Genomic DNA, 17,566 nt, shown 5'->3' on the forward strand with positions numbered 1-17,566 from the left:
GTCCATCTTGTCCCCAATCTCGGTATCAAAGTGGTAGTCGGCAATTCAGTAAAAAATACGAAGCATGTCTTTCAAATCTAATAATCTGTTCTTCTCGATCAACCCACACGCTGAGACTTGAGGAACGTTCTTAGAAGAATCACTGTAGTTATGGAGATCCGCTTGAACTCGGTTCCTGAATCTAGCTATTTTTCAAAACAAAGTCTCATTGTTGCGTGCCCGTTTGCAGCTGCAGCTGCATCTACCATAATCACGACAAAGAATCTCTTGGCTGACAGATCTGCCTTCAGCAACCCCAGAGTCTTTGCTGCCTTCCAACCTAACAGAACCTTTCAATTCAGATTTTGAAATATCTTGGGAACATGGGGAACGCAAATGTACCCAGAAAGGCCGCAGGGAGCTCGCGGCGGTCTCCGAAAGCCTCGCCAACGAAAAAGGCTTCCGTGCCTCGTTCGCTGAACATCCTAAAAATGTCGAGCGCAAAGTACAGGCGTGGTTTGGATTCCGAGAACATTGTGCGATGCGCCAGCCAGCCTATAGCGACCCCGAACAAATATGACGAAGACGACGTCGAAAGCATTCGGACGGATGTTGATATCGCCATCACAGGAATGCAAATATACGAGAACGGATCAGCCCTCCACGTAGCAATCGCAAACCGCCTTCCAGACTCGAGCCATGCTCAAACATTGCGTATATCCTCGGATCATCTCGAGTCTTTCGTATGGACTACTCCACCCGTTTCGCCGAGCTTGTCCGTGTCTTCCTCAGGAGCACCAGTGTTACCAAGATTCGATAAAGATCGGATCAGATACCTGAACAGAGTCTTGAACGCATTGATCTACAAGATATGCTAGTCTTTGATACCAAGTTCCACGAAATCATGTCCGAAATGACCGGCATTCGAGAGTGGTGGAGCATCAATCGCGTGAGATGAAGGAAGCACGAGATGATTACCGCTCCCTCAGAGGAGCTCTCCAATCAATACTCATTAAATCAAGTATTGCAGAGAAGTCTGGGAATGAAAACAAGGTATTATTTCTCAGAGCCCTATACGTTCAACAGAGAAGTAGGCTGGTATCCAAGGCGAAGTGGTTCCCGGAAAACAAGCATCTGACAAGGCTTGTCCGGAAGCAGTTCAAGCAGATCAAGCAGATCCAGGCACGAACCCAGCAGTTGGAAGGCGCTATCTCGGGCTCTGTTACTTAGAGGCCCAGATCGCGACATGACCGAATCTGCACTGCTAGATATCTACAGAAAGAGACGCCCTTCAGGTCAAATTCTCACGCTAGCGAAGCTTCAATCGTTCCTCGGTTACATGCACTACACTGGCCAGTTGTACAGATAGTAAGTATCGCTCAGGATGCCCATGGGAAATGATTAGATAATTGCCTATCTCCAGCACGGATAGAAAATCGAGATCCGGACGAGTTCTTCTGCCCCGTATTGACAACGGCTGGGGAGAAATTTCCCTTCAGCAAGAGTACGATGCTCTCTACAAGAACCCCGAGCCTTACTTCGCGCAGATCAGAAGTCTGATGAACCAGCCCGATGTCAAAGCTGCCTTACAGAAGGCGAACTCGTTCGCCCCCATCAAATATGAGAGCGGTCTGTATGATGTGTTGGCGCCTTTTCTGTTTCTCGGGAGTTCTTGGCCATGGGGCGGCAAAGTCGCCGTCACTCGGCACAGGTTTCATTTGTTTTTGAGATGGTGCGACCAAGCCCGAGATCAATTGGAGTAAGATTCTCTGCCTCGCGATTATTTCTTTGATTTCCTGACCTGATTTTCTTAGACTTCGCCGGGACGGACTGGTTAGCATGCTTGACGAGAAGTGATGATCGTAGGAGTACCAGCGTTTCGCCCTTCCGGAATGAGTTGAATAACATACGAAGAGTTGTGATCCTAAGTATTAAAACTTTCAAATAATTATTCGAGAATTTTTCATTGATCTATATTTCAATGATTTAAAGCAATCAAATCTAAGAATCGCTGGAAATCTCCAAGTGATGGCTTCGCATTAGGCTCGGTGTTTTGTCGAGCGGGTGTAAGCCTGAAAATCATAACGAATTGTACGTATAACGATCTAACCGCTTGCTGAGAACCGCATCCGGGGGCTCAATTTTCTATACTTTCATTTTCTTTGTTATTGATATCCATCTAAGAAGGTCTGTTTCATTAACAAAGGACACCGACAATTTCCATAAAGCACAAGCGCTATCCGAAGTCAGCAACTTATCTTGAATTGTGCTGTAGAAACCTGACAAACTCAAGGTTTTATATGGAGATAGTCTTGCCAATATGAGTAACTACGAAATTCCAGTCCCGAGAAAGGGAGGGCTCCGCATTAACCCCTTTCCGCCTTTGCGTGAGCGGCCACCTACTACTATCTCAAGTCTTCCCGTCAATCCGGTAAGTCAAGACCTTGCTTCTTTCTCCTACGCGTGCGTCCGTCACAATCTTCGCCAAGGACATTCTTCAGATCCCGATGTGATGCTGTCACGTTGCTAACCATCTATCAGGGCTTGTTTCCATACCCGGGCAATCTAAAAGTGACCGAATTCGCATTGAAATACCACATACGACCGCAGCTGCTGCAATACAACGACACTCTCAACTTCACCGACCCTGGGACCTTGAAATCTTTCCTTACGCCCATCCCGTTCCTTCCACCGGGTACCTCAGATGAAGTCTACCGAAAAGCATTCAATATATCATATATCCAGGTAAGTAGCATGATTCTGGCGCCTCATAGCCTGGTGTATACAGCTCCCCGAGGTCAATCACTGACTGGCTTGAATCTGCAATCGCTGACCTGCTGAAATTCCAGACATCTCTCATGAAAGGAAATTCGAGCGCGGCTCTTTTGGATCGCGAGGTATTTACTCCCCGACAACTAAAGGCACCTAACGCCGTCTGTCCGATACACCCCATGCTTGCAAGACACAGATGGAGTACGGTGGAGCCGGGCGGAGTTTTGTATCCCATTTGTAAGCGGCGCCCTGTGTCAAAAGACCACTTCTGTCGCATATTTTCGTATGCATGGATTCTCCGGTGTTGAATTGCAAATTGGATGTCGTGAACTGATGATCGTGCCCGCGAAATAGGTGATAGCGAGGGAAAAGTGAATGACGACGGCACCAGAGTAACCTACGGAGTGTGGCATGGCAGTTGTGATCTCGTAAGTATCTGGAGTCTTTTCATCCAAAGGGTTCGAACTTACAAGAGTTTCAAACACTGGCAGCCCCCGAGCTGTCTAGCTGATCGTTTGCTGACCTGGAAATACAGGCCTGGGATACCCTCCAGCCTTCACTGGTGTTGGCAAGTATAATACTGTCGACTATACATGTATGTATCACCGCCTTGCAAGCAAAGCTCTGCAATTAGTGTGCTGCAGTATATTGTCCAGTATCATAGGCTAACAGTTCAAACAGGAGCATCCATGGGTGAGTTCCGCCAGAATCTTGACACTCGTTTCAACATCGAATATCAAATTGGCGACGGGAAGTCCCTGAACATGCCATGTAGCCAAACCACTCAACTGATCATCGCTCACTATTGTAGTTCGATGCATTCATGCTGGGAGATGAATTGCCCGTGGATCCCAACAGTTACCCGCCTGCCGCGATGCTCGGCGAACAAAACCATCCCACAAAACACCGAAATTTCATATTGCGCCCGCCCTTCCCCGACAACTTCGCAGAATGCAAGGCATACAAAGAAGAGCTCGAGCAGGTAAGTTTAAGAAAACAAGAATACCCGCCATCCAACGTTCCGAGACACTGATCTGTATGTATGCTTACTCCCCCCTTCCATCAGTACCACGGGCTCGCGGATATGGCCTGGGGCTTCGCATCCATGGATCGTGCATATAACAATAACGAATATAGCGGCTCCAAGAGGGTTGACGGCTATTCAACTTGGAATAGATATACCAACAGCTGTCACCTGTTTCTGTCCTATGAGAAAGTGGCGTTGCTCCTCCGAAAAGACCTCAACGACGCGGACCGTCTGACTCTGCAGTTCGAGATTGCCAATACCATCATGCACGAGATGATGCACGCCTACGGGCTGGCGAAGCGGCAACGCTACCAGGTCCAGTCAGGGCACCCAGACACCGTCCCATACATGGACGAGCCGTACTTCCTAGACGAGCAGTGCGCTGAGCTGGGCCTGTCGATGGAGTCCGCCGTGAGTGTACTAGCCCCCACTGGATCTTCCCGTCGCTAACACCGCTGCAGCTTTGGGGCGGCTGCTTGCAGAATGTCACAGAAAAAGGCCTCTCGCCACCGCTGGGACTGGGCCTGTACCGGCCTCCGATGCCAGACCTCTGCTCCGATCCTGTATTGACCAAGCCTCCGATTCCGACGCACGATTTCTTCAGGCCGATACAGGCAGAGTTCTACGAAGGCATCCACCAGGCCGACTTTTGGGACTTCCGATACCGCAGCTACAGGACGGCCAAGCCAGGCCCGATCAGGAGAAATGGGCAGATAGCCGACCTGTACTCGACCAAAGACAAAAGCAAGGCTGGTCCATGGAGAACCATCATGGACCCGCAAGAGTACCAGCAAGCGATCCAGCTGAGAAGCCTAGCGCATATCATGCTGAACAATGTCTTGAGGATGGGACCTGCAGACAGAGCTGATTTTGCAAGGAGGTCGCAGCAGAAGGCAGACTACGATAAGGTGATCGCGCTCTTGGAGGAGCGGAAACGGCAAGTCGGGGCGCTGTGGGACCAGGCAGAGATACTGTCCAGAATCGACATCACGCAAGGGGGGTACGACACGGCCGTCGGCCTCCAGTCACTTCTCACGCTCTTTGACCAGATGATGTCCAAGTCGTTCGACGTTCTCACGGCGATGCAGAAGCTAGACAGCGATGGTGCACCCTATGCTGGTATGTTGATGAGCGGGGAGGAGGGCGAAGGGGGAAGGGGGGTTTGGGATCACCGCTAACGCGACAACAGGATGCCGATCAGGCTCGCAGGAATTCTGCCACGGCCTCCGGAACATGGTAGAAGTCATGGAAGGCAGCGGCATCCGTTCCATCGAGGCCCAAGTCGCACGCGCCTCGGCAGCCGTCGACGACCTGTGGAGACAGCTGACGCTCACCCCGGAGAACCCCGACGGGACGGGCGCCGCCGACGAGAGGAGACGCGCCTCCGACGCCGAGGTCGGATACATCCAACTCGCACAGAACGCCCGCTCTTATCTGGATGCCGACCGAAAGCAGGACTCGCTGAATATCTGCACCGAGCTGATCAGTCACATGTCGCCGAGTCTGCTGGTCAAGTGTTCGGCGCGGGTTACCGTGGCGTACAACGACGAGGTCGAGCTCGAGGAGCGTATCGCCATGGCGGAGAGGGCGGTGACTACGCTCAAAGCCACGCGCGCGCCCCCTGGCCGGGAGGCCGAGCAAAAGCAGGTGTTGGACCTGGGTGTTGAGATTCTGAAGAGGCTCGCCATCGAATTGGAGGCGGAAGACTCGGATGAAGATATACATACATAGAAAGATAGTGATAGTGTGGAGGGAAAAAGCTCCGACATATACCCAACGTTAAATCAAAAGATATATGTGAATATAGTCATGGTAGAATCGTAAGTGAATAAAAGGAGAGAAAAAGGACGATCGAAGGACACTCGAATGTGTGTTGTGAGTACGTGTATTATATTGTGTAATGATGTAATGCTAGTTTAAAGAAGAACTAACTACTCGTTTATATAAGAGCTTACACGTGACTTAACTACGTAACTTAACTACGTGCTTAGCAAAGCTAAAGCATGCAGCGCACCTACGTGATAAAAGTGCTTAGCATTAGTATTATATATATAAACAAAACAAATACAAAGCCGCAACTTTATTATATACGTCTTTCTTTCGAATCAAACTCGCTTTCGAGTCACCTTTTATTAAAGTGGTAAAGTTGTGTTTGCAAGACGAGCATATAGCCGAATTGCATAATCGCAATACGATCTTAAAGTACTATTTAAAGATGCATCGCCGGATCGGTGTTAATACAAAAGCGTACGTAATATAATAAAAAAGATAAGAATAGCAACGAAAATGCAAGATAATCTCTTAAGTTTAACTTTTTTTTATATCTTTTATAGCACTTTTATTTAATTACAAGAATAATATTAACTCGAGCGTTAGTATTATTATTAAGACAAGCGTGCGTCGGTTTAAGCGGTCAAGTAGTGACGCATTACCGAATCGGTAATAGCGCGGAGCTTAAAGCGGTAACGTAATAAAAAAAACAAAAGCGGTAATATATACTCGAGATCTTATTATAAATAATACTTTCTTTTTATATCAACTTTATACTTTTTTATCTTTTTTTCAATATTATCACTTATTAACTTTATCTTTTACTATTATGTTTTCGATTTGCTTTTAATGCGTAAGCTACGCAAGCAAAACTATCGATAATACTGCGAGTCGGTGCATCTTTTTTTTCGATAAATTTATTAAATACAAGCGTTGCTATACTATTAAGTTAACTTGCATCTTCGTAAGTTATTTTACTTTTCGTTTTACATTCGTTTTAACTTCGATTCGATAGCTTTTTATAAAAGTCGTTAGCGCCGATATAGTTTTAATAAATGCGATAACGGTTATAAACAATAAAACTAAAACGGCCGACGACGTTTTTCGTAAAAGTATAATTACAAATAACTTTTTTATAAAGACTCGCCGTGCTTTTGCTTTTCGAGTTAATAATGCTTTTTCTTTTCTTCGAGCTCGTATCGCCGCTATTTCTTTTGCCGCCGCTAATGCTAAAGGTCTTTTAGCTAGCTTAAATTTCGTCTTAGCGTTACGCTTACTTGCCGTCGCTGCTACCGCTGATTTAGCTTTATTAAACTTACTACGTTAAATCTTAATTATAATAAATCGAAACAATACTTTGTTAAGTAACTTCTTTAATTACGTAAGTGTATATTACGAACCTTTTGTAATTCTCTTTCGATTTGATTACGATAAATTGCTAAAAAGTCTTTATCTTTTTTATTTTCATCTTCGAAATCGTTAATACTTTTTATTGCGAAGAAGCTCCGCCGAAGTGCTCGCTAAGCTTTTAACCGCGATAATACCGGTAATTCTTCGAAAGGTTCGAGTCGTAATAATATTAATAAAACTTCGAAAAGTAAAAGCAATACTTAAAGTATTGCGAAAAGCTTTTGTATTATTTCATTTAGCTTTAAATTGTAAAGTTAAAAAGGTTTTTTATTACGTATCGGCAGTTTATTAAATAGTTAATATAATAAATTTTTCGTATGCTTTTCTTGATCAGCCTTCGAATAAAGTCCGCTTTATATATATGATATGCTCGTATATAATAGATCGAAAGCATATAAGTGTAATAACGTAAAGCTTTTTAATACAAAGAAAGAAATAAAAAGAGTATAAAAAGAAAGAAAATAAAAAAAACTAAACTTAAATAAAAAAAAAATTAAAAATCAAATTTAAACTCGTTTTTCTTTTACGAATAATTATGCTTTTATAATTTAATCACTTTTTATTGCTTTTTTATTATTGCTTATAAAGATTCTTACGTATTAGCTCCGTTACTTTTTCGTAAAACTAAGTAATCGAATAATAAATCTATTTAAGCGCTTGATTTAAAAGCCGGATTCGGCTACTTTACTTAATAAAAGCTGTTTTAAAAATCTTTTTATTTAAAGCTTAAAGCGAAGTAATAACGCTTCGAAAGTATATCGCACGTAAAACTTTTTTAATCGATTGTTAGCAAATGTTTTATTTAGCAAAGCTTCGTTTTCTTTTAGCTTTTTTAACTTATAATATCTTTTAGGCTGCTCCATGGGGCCCTATGGGGCCCCACGGAGTTTTGGGTCCTCCCCACGGGGGAACCCACGGGGGGTACAAAATTCTGCCCCTCCTTATAAGGAAACCCTATAAGGCGTAAGGTTACTTTATAGGGTTTATATACATAAAAATATGCATATGCATAATTACTAATCAGGTTTACTAATTATATTTACTAATCATATTTACTAATTACATTTACTAATTAAAGACTTAGAGTATTAGTCAAATTTATTAGTTACAAAGGCCTAAGGGTTAGTAAAGACTTGTTCTTTAGCTTAAGTCTATTAGTTATAAAGAGTTGATAAAGACCCGTCCTTTTGCAGTTACGTAAAATACGTTCAACTCGGTCTCCGCTTTTGGCTTAAGCTTTTGCTTGTAAGTATAATTTAGATAAATCTCGTCTGACTTAAGTAGCTCTCTTAGCTTTTAGCACTTATTACTTTACTTAAACTCATTTTTATTCGAGAACTTAAAAGTGAAGCGTTTATATGCTAAAGTGTTATCGATAGTAAAAGAGTATAGCATTAATAACTCTTTTAAGATGCTTTTAACTTCGGCATGATCGCTATCGAAAAGCTTAAAAGTAAAATCACTTAAGATCAATCGAACCTTGACATCTTTATAAGTGAATTGCTTTCTAATTAAGTTAAAGAAAAAGACAAAGTAATCGAGGAGATAAAAGATCTAAGCGCTCTCTTTTTAAATAAAAAATCAATTAATAATTATAAAATATAAATGTTATTATTAACTTTGTTAACACCGTAATGCTTAATGCCGAACTTATCGATAAAACTTTTGCGACCTTTCTATTCGTAATCGAAGCCGATTAATTTTAAAAATAAAGCGGTATCTTCTTCGTTATAGCAAGTAAACATTGAATTAACAACGTTATTATTAGCATAAACGACTACGAAATCTTTATAGCGACTAAGTATCTCGTTGATTAGCTTGTTGCTACCGGTGCTAAAAAGGTTGACTTCGATTATAGCGTTATAAAAGAAAAGAATCGATATTGCTAAATAAAGAAAATAATTAGCTTGAAGCAAGGAATCAAAAAGCAAAGAATCAAAAAGAAAATAATTACTTAAGTTGAGTATAGTTATAATTGAGTATTAAAGTTAATTAAAAAGTTGAGTATTAAAGTTGAGAAGTTGAGTGTTGAAGTTGAGGTTAAGAAGTTAAGTGTTGAGGTTAAGAAGTTGAAGTTAAGTATTAAGGTTAAGGTTAAAAAGTTAAATAAAAAGTAGTTGTAATAATAATGAAAAAAAGAAAAAGAAAAGGAAAGAAAGCGAGTATTTATATAAAAATAAAAGTGTAGCTTAATCGTAATCGAAGCATTGCTTCGATTTATTAAAAGTGAATTATAATATTTAAAACAATAAATCAACGCGGAACAAAGAAAATAACGCGTTTTAAAACAATAAATCGACGCGGAACGAAAAAAAATAACGCGTCGCTTAATAATAATCGCAATGCTTCGATTTAACAAAAGTGAATTATAATATTTGAAACACGAATTCGACGCGGAACAAAAAAAGAACGCTTCGCTTAATAAATCTAATTAATAAATCTAATTAGTAAATCTAATTAATAAATCTGATTAGTAAATGCTATACGAAAAGAAACCTTGTATACTGCACGTCCTTTTGCTACACGTGCTTAGCTCGGCTATAGCTCGGCTATAACTCGGTTATAATACGTGCTTTACCGTACGTAATCTAATTAGTAAATTTGATTAGTAAATCTGATTAATAAATGCTGTATAAAAAGAATTAACGTACTTAAAGCTGCTATACGTAACTTACGTAAGGCTGCTATACGTAACTTACGTAAAGCTGCTATACGTAACTTACGTAAAGCTGCTATACGTAACCTACGTAAAGCTGCTATACGTAACTTACGTAAGGCTGCTACACGTAACTTACGTAAAGCTGCTATACTTAACGTACTTAAAGCTGCTATACGTAAACTACGTAAGGCTGTTATACGTAACCTACGTAAGGCTATTACACTTAACGTACTTAAAGCTGCTATAGCTCGGCTATAGCTCGGCTATAATACGTGCTTTACTGTACGTAATTTAATTAATAAATTTGATTAGTAAATCTAATTAGTAAATCTGATTAATAAATGCTGCACAAAAAGAATTAACGTACTTAAGGCTGCTATACGTAACTTACGTAAGGCTGTTATACGTAACTTACGTAAAGCTGCTACACTTAACGTACTTAAAGCTGTTATACGTAACTTACGTAAAGCTGTTATACGTAACTTACGTAAAGCTGCCACACTTAACGTACTTAAGGCTGCTATAGCTCGGCTATAGCTCGGCTATAGCACGTGCTTTACCGTACGTAATCTAATTAGTAAATCTAATTAGTAAATCTGATTAGTAAATCTGATTAATAAATGCTGCATAAAAAGAATTAACGTACTTAAGGCTGTTATACGTAACTTACGTAAAGCTGCTATACGTAACTTACGTAAGGCTGCTATACTTAACGTACTTAAAGCTGCTATACGTAACTTACGTAAAGCTGCTATACGTAATTTACGTAAAGCTGCTATACTTAACGTACTTAAGGCTGCTATACGTAAACTACGTAAAGCTGCTATACGTAACTTACGTAAGGCTGCTATACTTAACGTACTTAAGGCTGCTACACTTAACGTACTTAAAGCTGCTATACGTAACTTACGTAAGGCTGCTATACGTAACTTACGTGCTATATCTAACGTACTTAAGGCTGCTACACGTAACTTACGTAAAGCTGCTATACGTAGCGTACGTAAAGCTATTACACGTAACTGACTTATGAATTATGGTTTACGAGTAAACTCTTCTTTTAACTACTACTATCGGTATTCTTAGCTAGTTAGCTAAGGTCGATATAAATATATTAATAATAATAAAAAAACTAAAGATATCGATAAAAAAGAATTTAATTAATTATTATAATTAATTATAAATAAATAAATATAAAAACTTAATAATATAAAAAAAGCAATTTAGTAAATAAAATCAAAGTCGCTAATTATAAAACTCAGCAAAAGCGATACTCTTTGCAATTAAACGCTTGATTTTAAAAAAAGCTTTTTTCCTTTTATTTTGTATTAATCCCGCTTTATTATTTTCTTTTTCTTTTATTCGTTTACGCTTTAAAGTTGATAATAGATTTGTAATTCGTTCGCTTATAAAAGTATTAGATTTAAAGTCGTTAAACTTATATATAATAATTGATTTACTTTGATTTTAAATAACGATTAAAAGAGTTTTAAGTTTCGAAATATTAAGTTTCAAGGTTTAAGCGGCATTTAAAGTTTTATAAAATAGCGAAGCCGAGTTCGGTATTTTATCAGCTTTTTTTTTACTTATTATCTTTTTATCACTTTACTTAAAGCTTAATATTTCTTTCGCGTTAAAATAATTTTGTTAAGAAATATTATTCGAATCGTTTTAATCGTATAAATTTGCTATCGCTAATATTTAAGTTAGAATTTATATTTAAATAAAAGCGTATATTATATAATATCGTACTTCGTTGCACTTTATTTTTATGATTTATATAGCGTTTAAAGCTAATCGATTCGTTCGTATCGTTCGAATTTGAATTTTTTAAATCGTTTTCGTTTTTTATATTATTAAAAACGTTTTAATTTATATCATTTTAAGTTTGCTTATCGAAAAGTAAATCCGTAATTACTTTCGATTGATTTACTTTGCTTGGTTTTCTTTATAAAGAATATAATCGATTTGCTACGACTTTGCTTTAAAAAGCGGAAGAATGCGCTTTATATAATCTTATATGATAGTTAATAAATCGATTAGTAAATCGATTAATAAATCGATTAGTAAATCGATAAAAAGTAAAAATATCGCAAGTAAATTAATTTACTTTTTAAATGCTTTTCGTAATTTAAAGACTTTCCGTACCGTAGCTATCGCATTTTAAACGAAACATTTTTATTAATATTTTAAAACTTATTTAAGTTCTTTTTTATTTAATATAATTAATAAATATTTATAAAATCAATATTATTTAAACTTACGTGATTCTCGCACTTTAGCTTTTAATATTATCAACTTAACTTTTTATTGCTTAAAACTTATTATTCGAAAGTCTTAATCGATCGTAAGATTATCGCAAGCAAATATATATTTAAAATAAAATAAGCTTTGAAATTAACGATTTTATTATTCTTAAAACTTTTGTACTTTTTATTCGAATTCTTTTTTAAGCTAATCCTTATTTAAATCATTATAATTTATTAAAATCGATTCGAATAAATGCCGAGCTTTATTTAAGCGAGTATTATATATCTTGAAATATAAAGCAATTATTTCTTTTGCGATTATTAATAGCAATAAATTATCGCGATGATAATCGCAAATATCTTTTGCAATATTAAATACCTTTTTTACGCAAATATTAATTAAAAAGATGCATAGAAAATCTTTAGCTATTCGAGCTAAATCAAGGTATCGAAGCTTAAGGTTTCGTTAAGAAGTTAAAATCTTTCGTTCGTCGACCGTTAAACTTAATTAATAAAAATCAATAAAATTAAGGTTTTAAATTAAAATTTCAAACTTACGAGCTAAAAGATAATTATACACTTCCGACGATTCGTGATTTGTATTTTCGAAAGAAGCTTATAAAAAAGAACTTAGTATTAATTTGCCGCGGAATAATAAAGCGGCTATCGGTTAACGATCGATTGCTTTAATATTATTAATACGTTAAGCTATAAATATTAAAGACTTATAATGTTCGTTAAAAAGCTTTTCGAATTTCGCTCGATATATTACAAATTAATCTTTATTTTCGTAAAGCTAAAAAAAATTTAAATCGAAAGTCTTTAGCTTAATAGCAAGATATAAGATTATCGCGAAAGCAAAAATATTTTTTAACGGCTCTTGCGTTTTCTTATAATACTTATTTAATTTTTCGATAGCATTGATAACGCTTTCTTTTAATTATAAGATCTATTTAAAATTATTACGATCTTCTTTCGAAATCTTTATATATTTAAATTTTAATTGTGCTTATGCTTTATTTAAACGTTCGAATATTTTATTAAACATTAAAAATCCGTATTAAATAGTAAGACTAAGCTTTTTACTTAAGTGCATAATTAAAAAGTGAAACGGTCGAAAGATATCGATTAGTTATAAGATTTGCTTTTATTAAATATTAAATAATTTAAAAATACTTATCTTATCGATCTTTATATAATATCTTTAAATAATATTTTTAAAAGTTATAAATCGATTAAGCATATAAAATATAGAATCTTATCTTATAACAATATTTAAAATAAGCTTTAAGCTTTTCGTTAAAAGATGCTTTAAATCGTCGATAAAAGCTTTTATCGTTTTATTAAATCGCGATTTTCGAAGTTAATTAGCCGTAATACATTTAATAAACTTCCGAACTTAAGTACGTTAATTAATAATTAATAAATATAATTAATAAATATTTTTTTTTTAAAAAAAAAACTTATAATCGCAAGTATATATATAATCTTTCGTTTATCGCGTCTTTTTACTCTTTTTAGCTCGTTTATATCAAAATCTTCTTCTTAATGCTTTTTTAAGCTTTCGTTCGTTAGCGATAATCGCAGTCCGAGCAACGCTTTAAAAGATAATTATAAAACGTAAGCTATATACGAAACGTATAAAATCTCTTAATTTATAAAAAGCTTTTTTTTAAATACATCTTCGACGCATTCAAACAATTCTTTTATTATTATATTATTCGAAAATGCGTTATCCGTTATAATCGCGATTATCTTTTCTATTAAGCTTAATTTAATAAAGCGTTCGTAAATAATTCTTGCTAATTCTTTTTTTGTATAATTGAACTTAACGTATATAAATTTAAGCATAAGCTAAATCATATGTTAATCTTTTATAATTGCAATTCCGATTATATATATAAAAGAATAGCGCTTAATATTAAACTAATAATCTAATAAAATGCTAAGTTTTTAATTAATTAATAAATTGTTTAATAAATAGCGATTAATTTCTAGAATCTTATCGTCGAAGTCTTACTTAATAATTAAAGCATTAAAAAGCTTAAGATATAAGTTTTATAATTCGCAAAAAGATTTTTAATCCGAGTTATTAACTATTCGAAACGAGCTTCGCGTAAATAATATAACATTTAAAATACTTTTTCGAAATGCTGATTTTAAGTCTTAATACAAAAGCGTTTTTCGTAATAGATATATCTATTAGATATTAGTTTTATTATTTATTAATTAGATTTACTAATCCGATTTACTAATTAGATTTACTAATTAGATTTATTAATTAGATTTATTAATTAGATTTACTAATTTGATTTACTAATTAGATTTATTAATTAGATTTATTAGATTTATTAACCGAATTTATAAATAAAAACAAACGTATTAAATTGCGTTAAAAAGATTTAGATTTTAATTGAGTTTGCCGAAGCTTTTGTTTTGGCTTACTTACGACGCGTTTGCAAATATCCGTTTTTTAATAATCGGCTAATGCTTTCGTTTTAAAAGCCTTTAGCTTCGAATGCTTTAAAGCTCGGTCGTACTTTTTACAGCATATTACAAGCTCTTTTATTGATTTCTTAATTGCTTAAACGAATCTAGTTTATATAAAAGAAGTTTTCTTTTTATTTTAATCGATTCGTAAAAGATTTTGATTAGTTTTTTATTATTAAGAATATTATAAAGTTTATAACTACTAAGTATTAAAAGTCTTAATCTTTTTAACGTTTTAAATATAATATTAATTAAAATATTTAATAATTGCTAATAGTATTAAGCTAAAGAAACTAATTGTAAAGCTTTCGAACTCTTGATTTTAAAATAGATCGGTATCTTCGTAAGTAATTAAAGTAATTTAAAATAAAAACGAATCAATAGCTTAAAAAGATATGTTTAGATTCTAGCGAATTTGCTATTAAACTGTTGATTTAAACTTATATATCAACGTCTTATATACTTAAATATTATATAATATCATTTTATAATTTAAATATATTTTATTAAGTTAGTTTATTTTTAAAAAAGGTTTTGCTTACGCTTAATTCTTTTTAAGCAGTATTCTTGCGAGCGTTAAGTTTTAATTAACGGTTTTTTTTTTATCTTTTCATTTCTTTTTATTTCTTTTTTATTAAAGCTTAATTATAATTATATTTTTTAACACTTTTAAGCTCTTTTTACTTAAGTTGATTATTACGAACAACCTTCTTATATATAGACCTTAATGTCGGTATATCTATATCGACCTTAGCTAGCTAATAGTATTTAAAAGAGTTCACGGGCTATTTAACATGCTTCGCTTAGTATATCATATTAGTTAAAAGACCTTTAACTTAATTAATAAACTTATTAGTTAGCTAATGCGCGTGATTCTTTTTAATTATATAAAAAGAATCAGTTCTTTTGAATTTTAAAAAGCAATTAAAATTCAAATACTTTTATAACCGAATGTTTTGCAATTGCAAGTACTTTAACGACCGTTACGAAGTTACGAATATATTTTTTAATCGCTTAAAAGGAATCTAACATTTAGTTTTTTTTAACTTTTACTTTCGATAATTATTAATTTCAAATTTAAATAATGATTTTATAATCTTCTTAAGCTTTATATAATCCTTTCGCTTTTTTATAAATTCTTTAAATAATCGCTTAAGGTCGTTATAACAAATACTTACTTAAATTTATTAAGGTTTAATTAATATATAAAGATAAGGTACTTATATAAATTTTAATTTAAATATAATCTTTATAGCTTTCTTTTCGGCTGCTGCTATGCGGTAAATAAAATTAATATAATCTGATAAATATTAAAAATAAAAGCATTTAATTAAAAATTTATTATATAAAACGATAGAATACTTTATAATCGTATTAGCTTATAATTATATTTATAAGCTCGAATATCTATTATAACTAAAGAATAAATAAAAGAAATTTATATTTTAACGGACGCTTGCCGATTTATTTATAAATGCTATTTTATTATTTATATATTAATCAAATTATTAATTTATTAAAGATTGCAAACTAATTAAACTCGATCTTTATCGAAGTAGATAATAAAACTTATTATTCTTTTTCTATTAGACGAACGAACGGTCGAAACGCTCGGTGTGCAATAGAAATGCTAGACGAAAAAAAGCGTAATCGTAATTAATTAATTAGAATAAACGAATATCGAGTTAAGCGGTTTTTAAATAACGATTATAAAATTAAGCTATCTATTAAATAGATTAGTAAAAACGAATATAACGACGGATATTATAGAATTAGTATTATTAACGGGCAAAAGACTTTTTATATATAAAAAAGAAGTATCGCAAGAAAAGAAAGTAATAAATTCGATAGCTTGCGAAAGCCTTTTGAATTTCATTATTATAAATTAATAGATAAGTTTATATAAATAGTTTTAAAATCGTTATTATATTAAATAAAATATATATATGATTAACTTTAAATATAATTTATAAATCTAAATATTAAAATAATTTATTAATATATTTATATCGATTTTAAATACAGTAAGTCGGTTAATTCTTTTTATTTAAAACTTCAAAATATAACGACCTTAAGCGATTACTTAAAAGAACTTACGAAAGCGCGAAGGTTTATATAAGAGCTTAAAAGAATCTTAAAGTAATAATTTAAAATCAATAATTATCGAGTATAAAGGTCGAAAGTAGCTAAGATTTATATACACGAAAGTAGAAGCGCTAAAGACTCGTAAACTATAGTTTATAAATCAAAAGCGAAGAATAAAAGAATACGAAAAATACGAAAGAAAAAATAAAAAAAATAGCTTAGCGCATGTGAAGTGCGTTTAAAAGACTTATAACGACTTTAAGCGATTACTTAAAAGAACTTACGAAAGCGCGAAGTTTATATAAAAGCTTAAAAGAATCTTAAAGTAATAACTTAAAATTAACAACTACTAAGTGTAAAAGTCGAAAGTAGCTAAGGTCTATATATACGAAAGTAAAAGCGCTAAAGACTCGTGAACTATAGTTTATAAGTTAAAAGCAAAGAATAAAAAAATACGAAGAATGCGAAAAAAAAAAAAGAAAAAAGTAGCTTAACGCATATAAAGTACGTCTAAAAGACTTAGCGTATCGTTACAAGACTTAGCGTATCGTTACACAAGAAACCGACGATTAGTAAATGTAATTAGTAAATATGATTAATAAATATAATTAATAAATATAATTAGTAAATATAATTAATAAATATAATTAGTAAATATAATTAATAAATATGATTAATAAATATGATTAGTAAATATAATAAGTAAATATAATTAATAAGTATTATTAATAAATATAATTAATAAATAAAATAAATAAAAGTATTTTTATAAAATACAAAATTTATAATTAATCGTAAATTCTATTTTATATAAACTTAAGCATTGAGTTTAAGAATAATCTCAATTCCGTATCGCTATCCTTAACGCCGTAAAACAATTTCGGAGCTAGCTCGTCTTTTTTCTAAATCAATTGTATAACGCATTAAAATAAAATAAGATCGCAATTAGCTTCTTTAAATTCAGTATTCTTTTCGAATCTTTTTATATTCTATTAAGCGGCTAGACTCGGCAATTCGTATTTAATCTTATCGATATTTGCTTTAATTTTAGCTCGCTAATACTTCTTTTTATTAAAGGAAAAGTAAACGTAAAGAAGCTTAATTAAATAAAGACTAAAAGTTATAATA

The 17,566-nt window shown here is 33.8% G+C and overlaps 3 protein-coding genes across 3 annotated transcripts; all 3 read left to right on the forward strand.

The window, feature by feature from the left end:
• Positions 1 to 362: 362 nt before the first annotated feature.
• On the forward strand, positions 363 to 857 carry L3040_004798 (uncharacterized protein; the record flags this gene model as incomplete). The annotated part of the gene is made up of 1 exon (XM_066156337.1): positions 363 to 857. The coding sequence occupies one exon, from the start codon at positions 363 to 365 to the stop codon at positions 855 to 857; it is 495 nt and encodes a 164-aa protein (XP_066011751.1).
• A 368-nt stretch (positions 858 to 1,225) lies between these two features.
• On the forward strand, positions 1,226 to 1,836 carry L3040_004799 (uncharacterized protein; the record flags this gene model as incomplete). The annotated part of the gene is made up of 3 exons (XM_007291064.2): positions 1,226 to 1,347; positions 1,403 to 1,738; positions 1,794 to 1,836. 3 exons carry the CDS (start codon positions 1,226 to 1,228, stop codon positions 1,834 to 1,836), a joined length of 501 nt encoding a protein of 166 aa, XP_007291126.2.
• A 463-nt stretch (positions 1,837 to 2,299) lies between these two features.
• L3040_004800 (uncharacterized protein) lies at positions 2,300 to 5,509 on the forward strand (the record flags this gene model as incomplete). Its single annotated transcript, XM_007291063.1, has 10 exons — positions 2,300 to 2,410; positions 2,521 to 2,724; positions 2,829 to 2,988; positions 3,106 to 3,179; positions 3,287 to 3,346; positions 3,433 to 3,444; positions 3,563 to 3,733; positions 3,818 to 4,189; positions 4,240 to 4,897; positions 4,968 to 5,509. 10 exons carry the CDS (start codon positions 2,300 to 2,302, stop codon positions 5,507 to 5,509), a joined length of 2,364 nt encoding a protein of 787 aa, XP_007291125.1.
• Positions 5,510 to 17,566: the final 12,057 nt, after the last annotated feature.

Source organism: Drepanopeziza brunnea (assembly GCF_022702325.1).
Source record: "Drepanopeziza brunnea f. sp. 'multigermtubi' strain 214-2 chromosome Unknown ctg7, whole genome shotgun sequence".
In the NCBI taxonomy this organism is placed as follows: Eukaryota; Fungi; Ascomycota; class Leotiomycetes; order Helotiales; family Drepanopezizaceae; genus Drepanopeziza; species Drepanopeziza brunnea.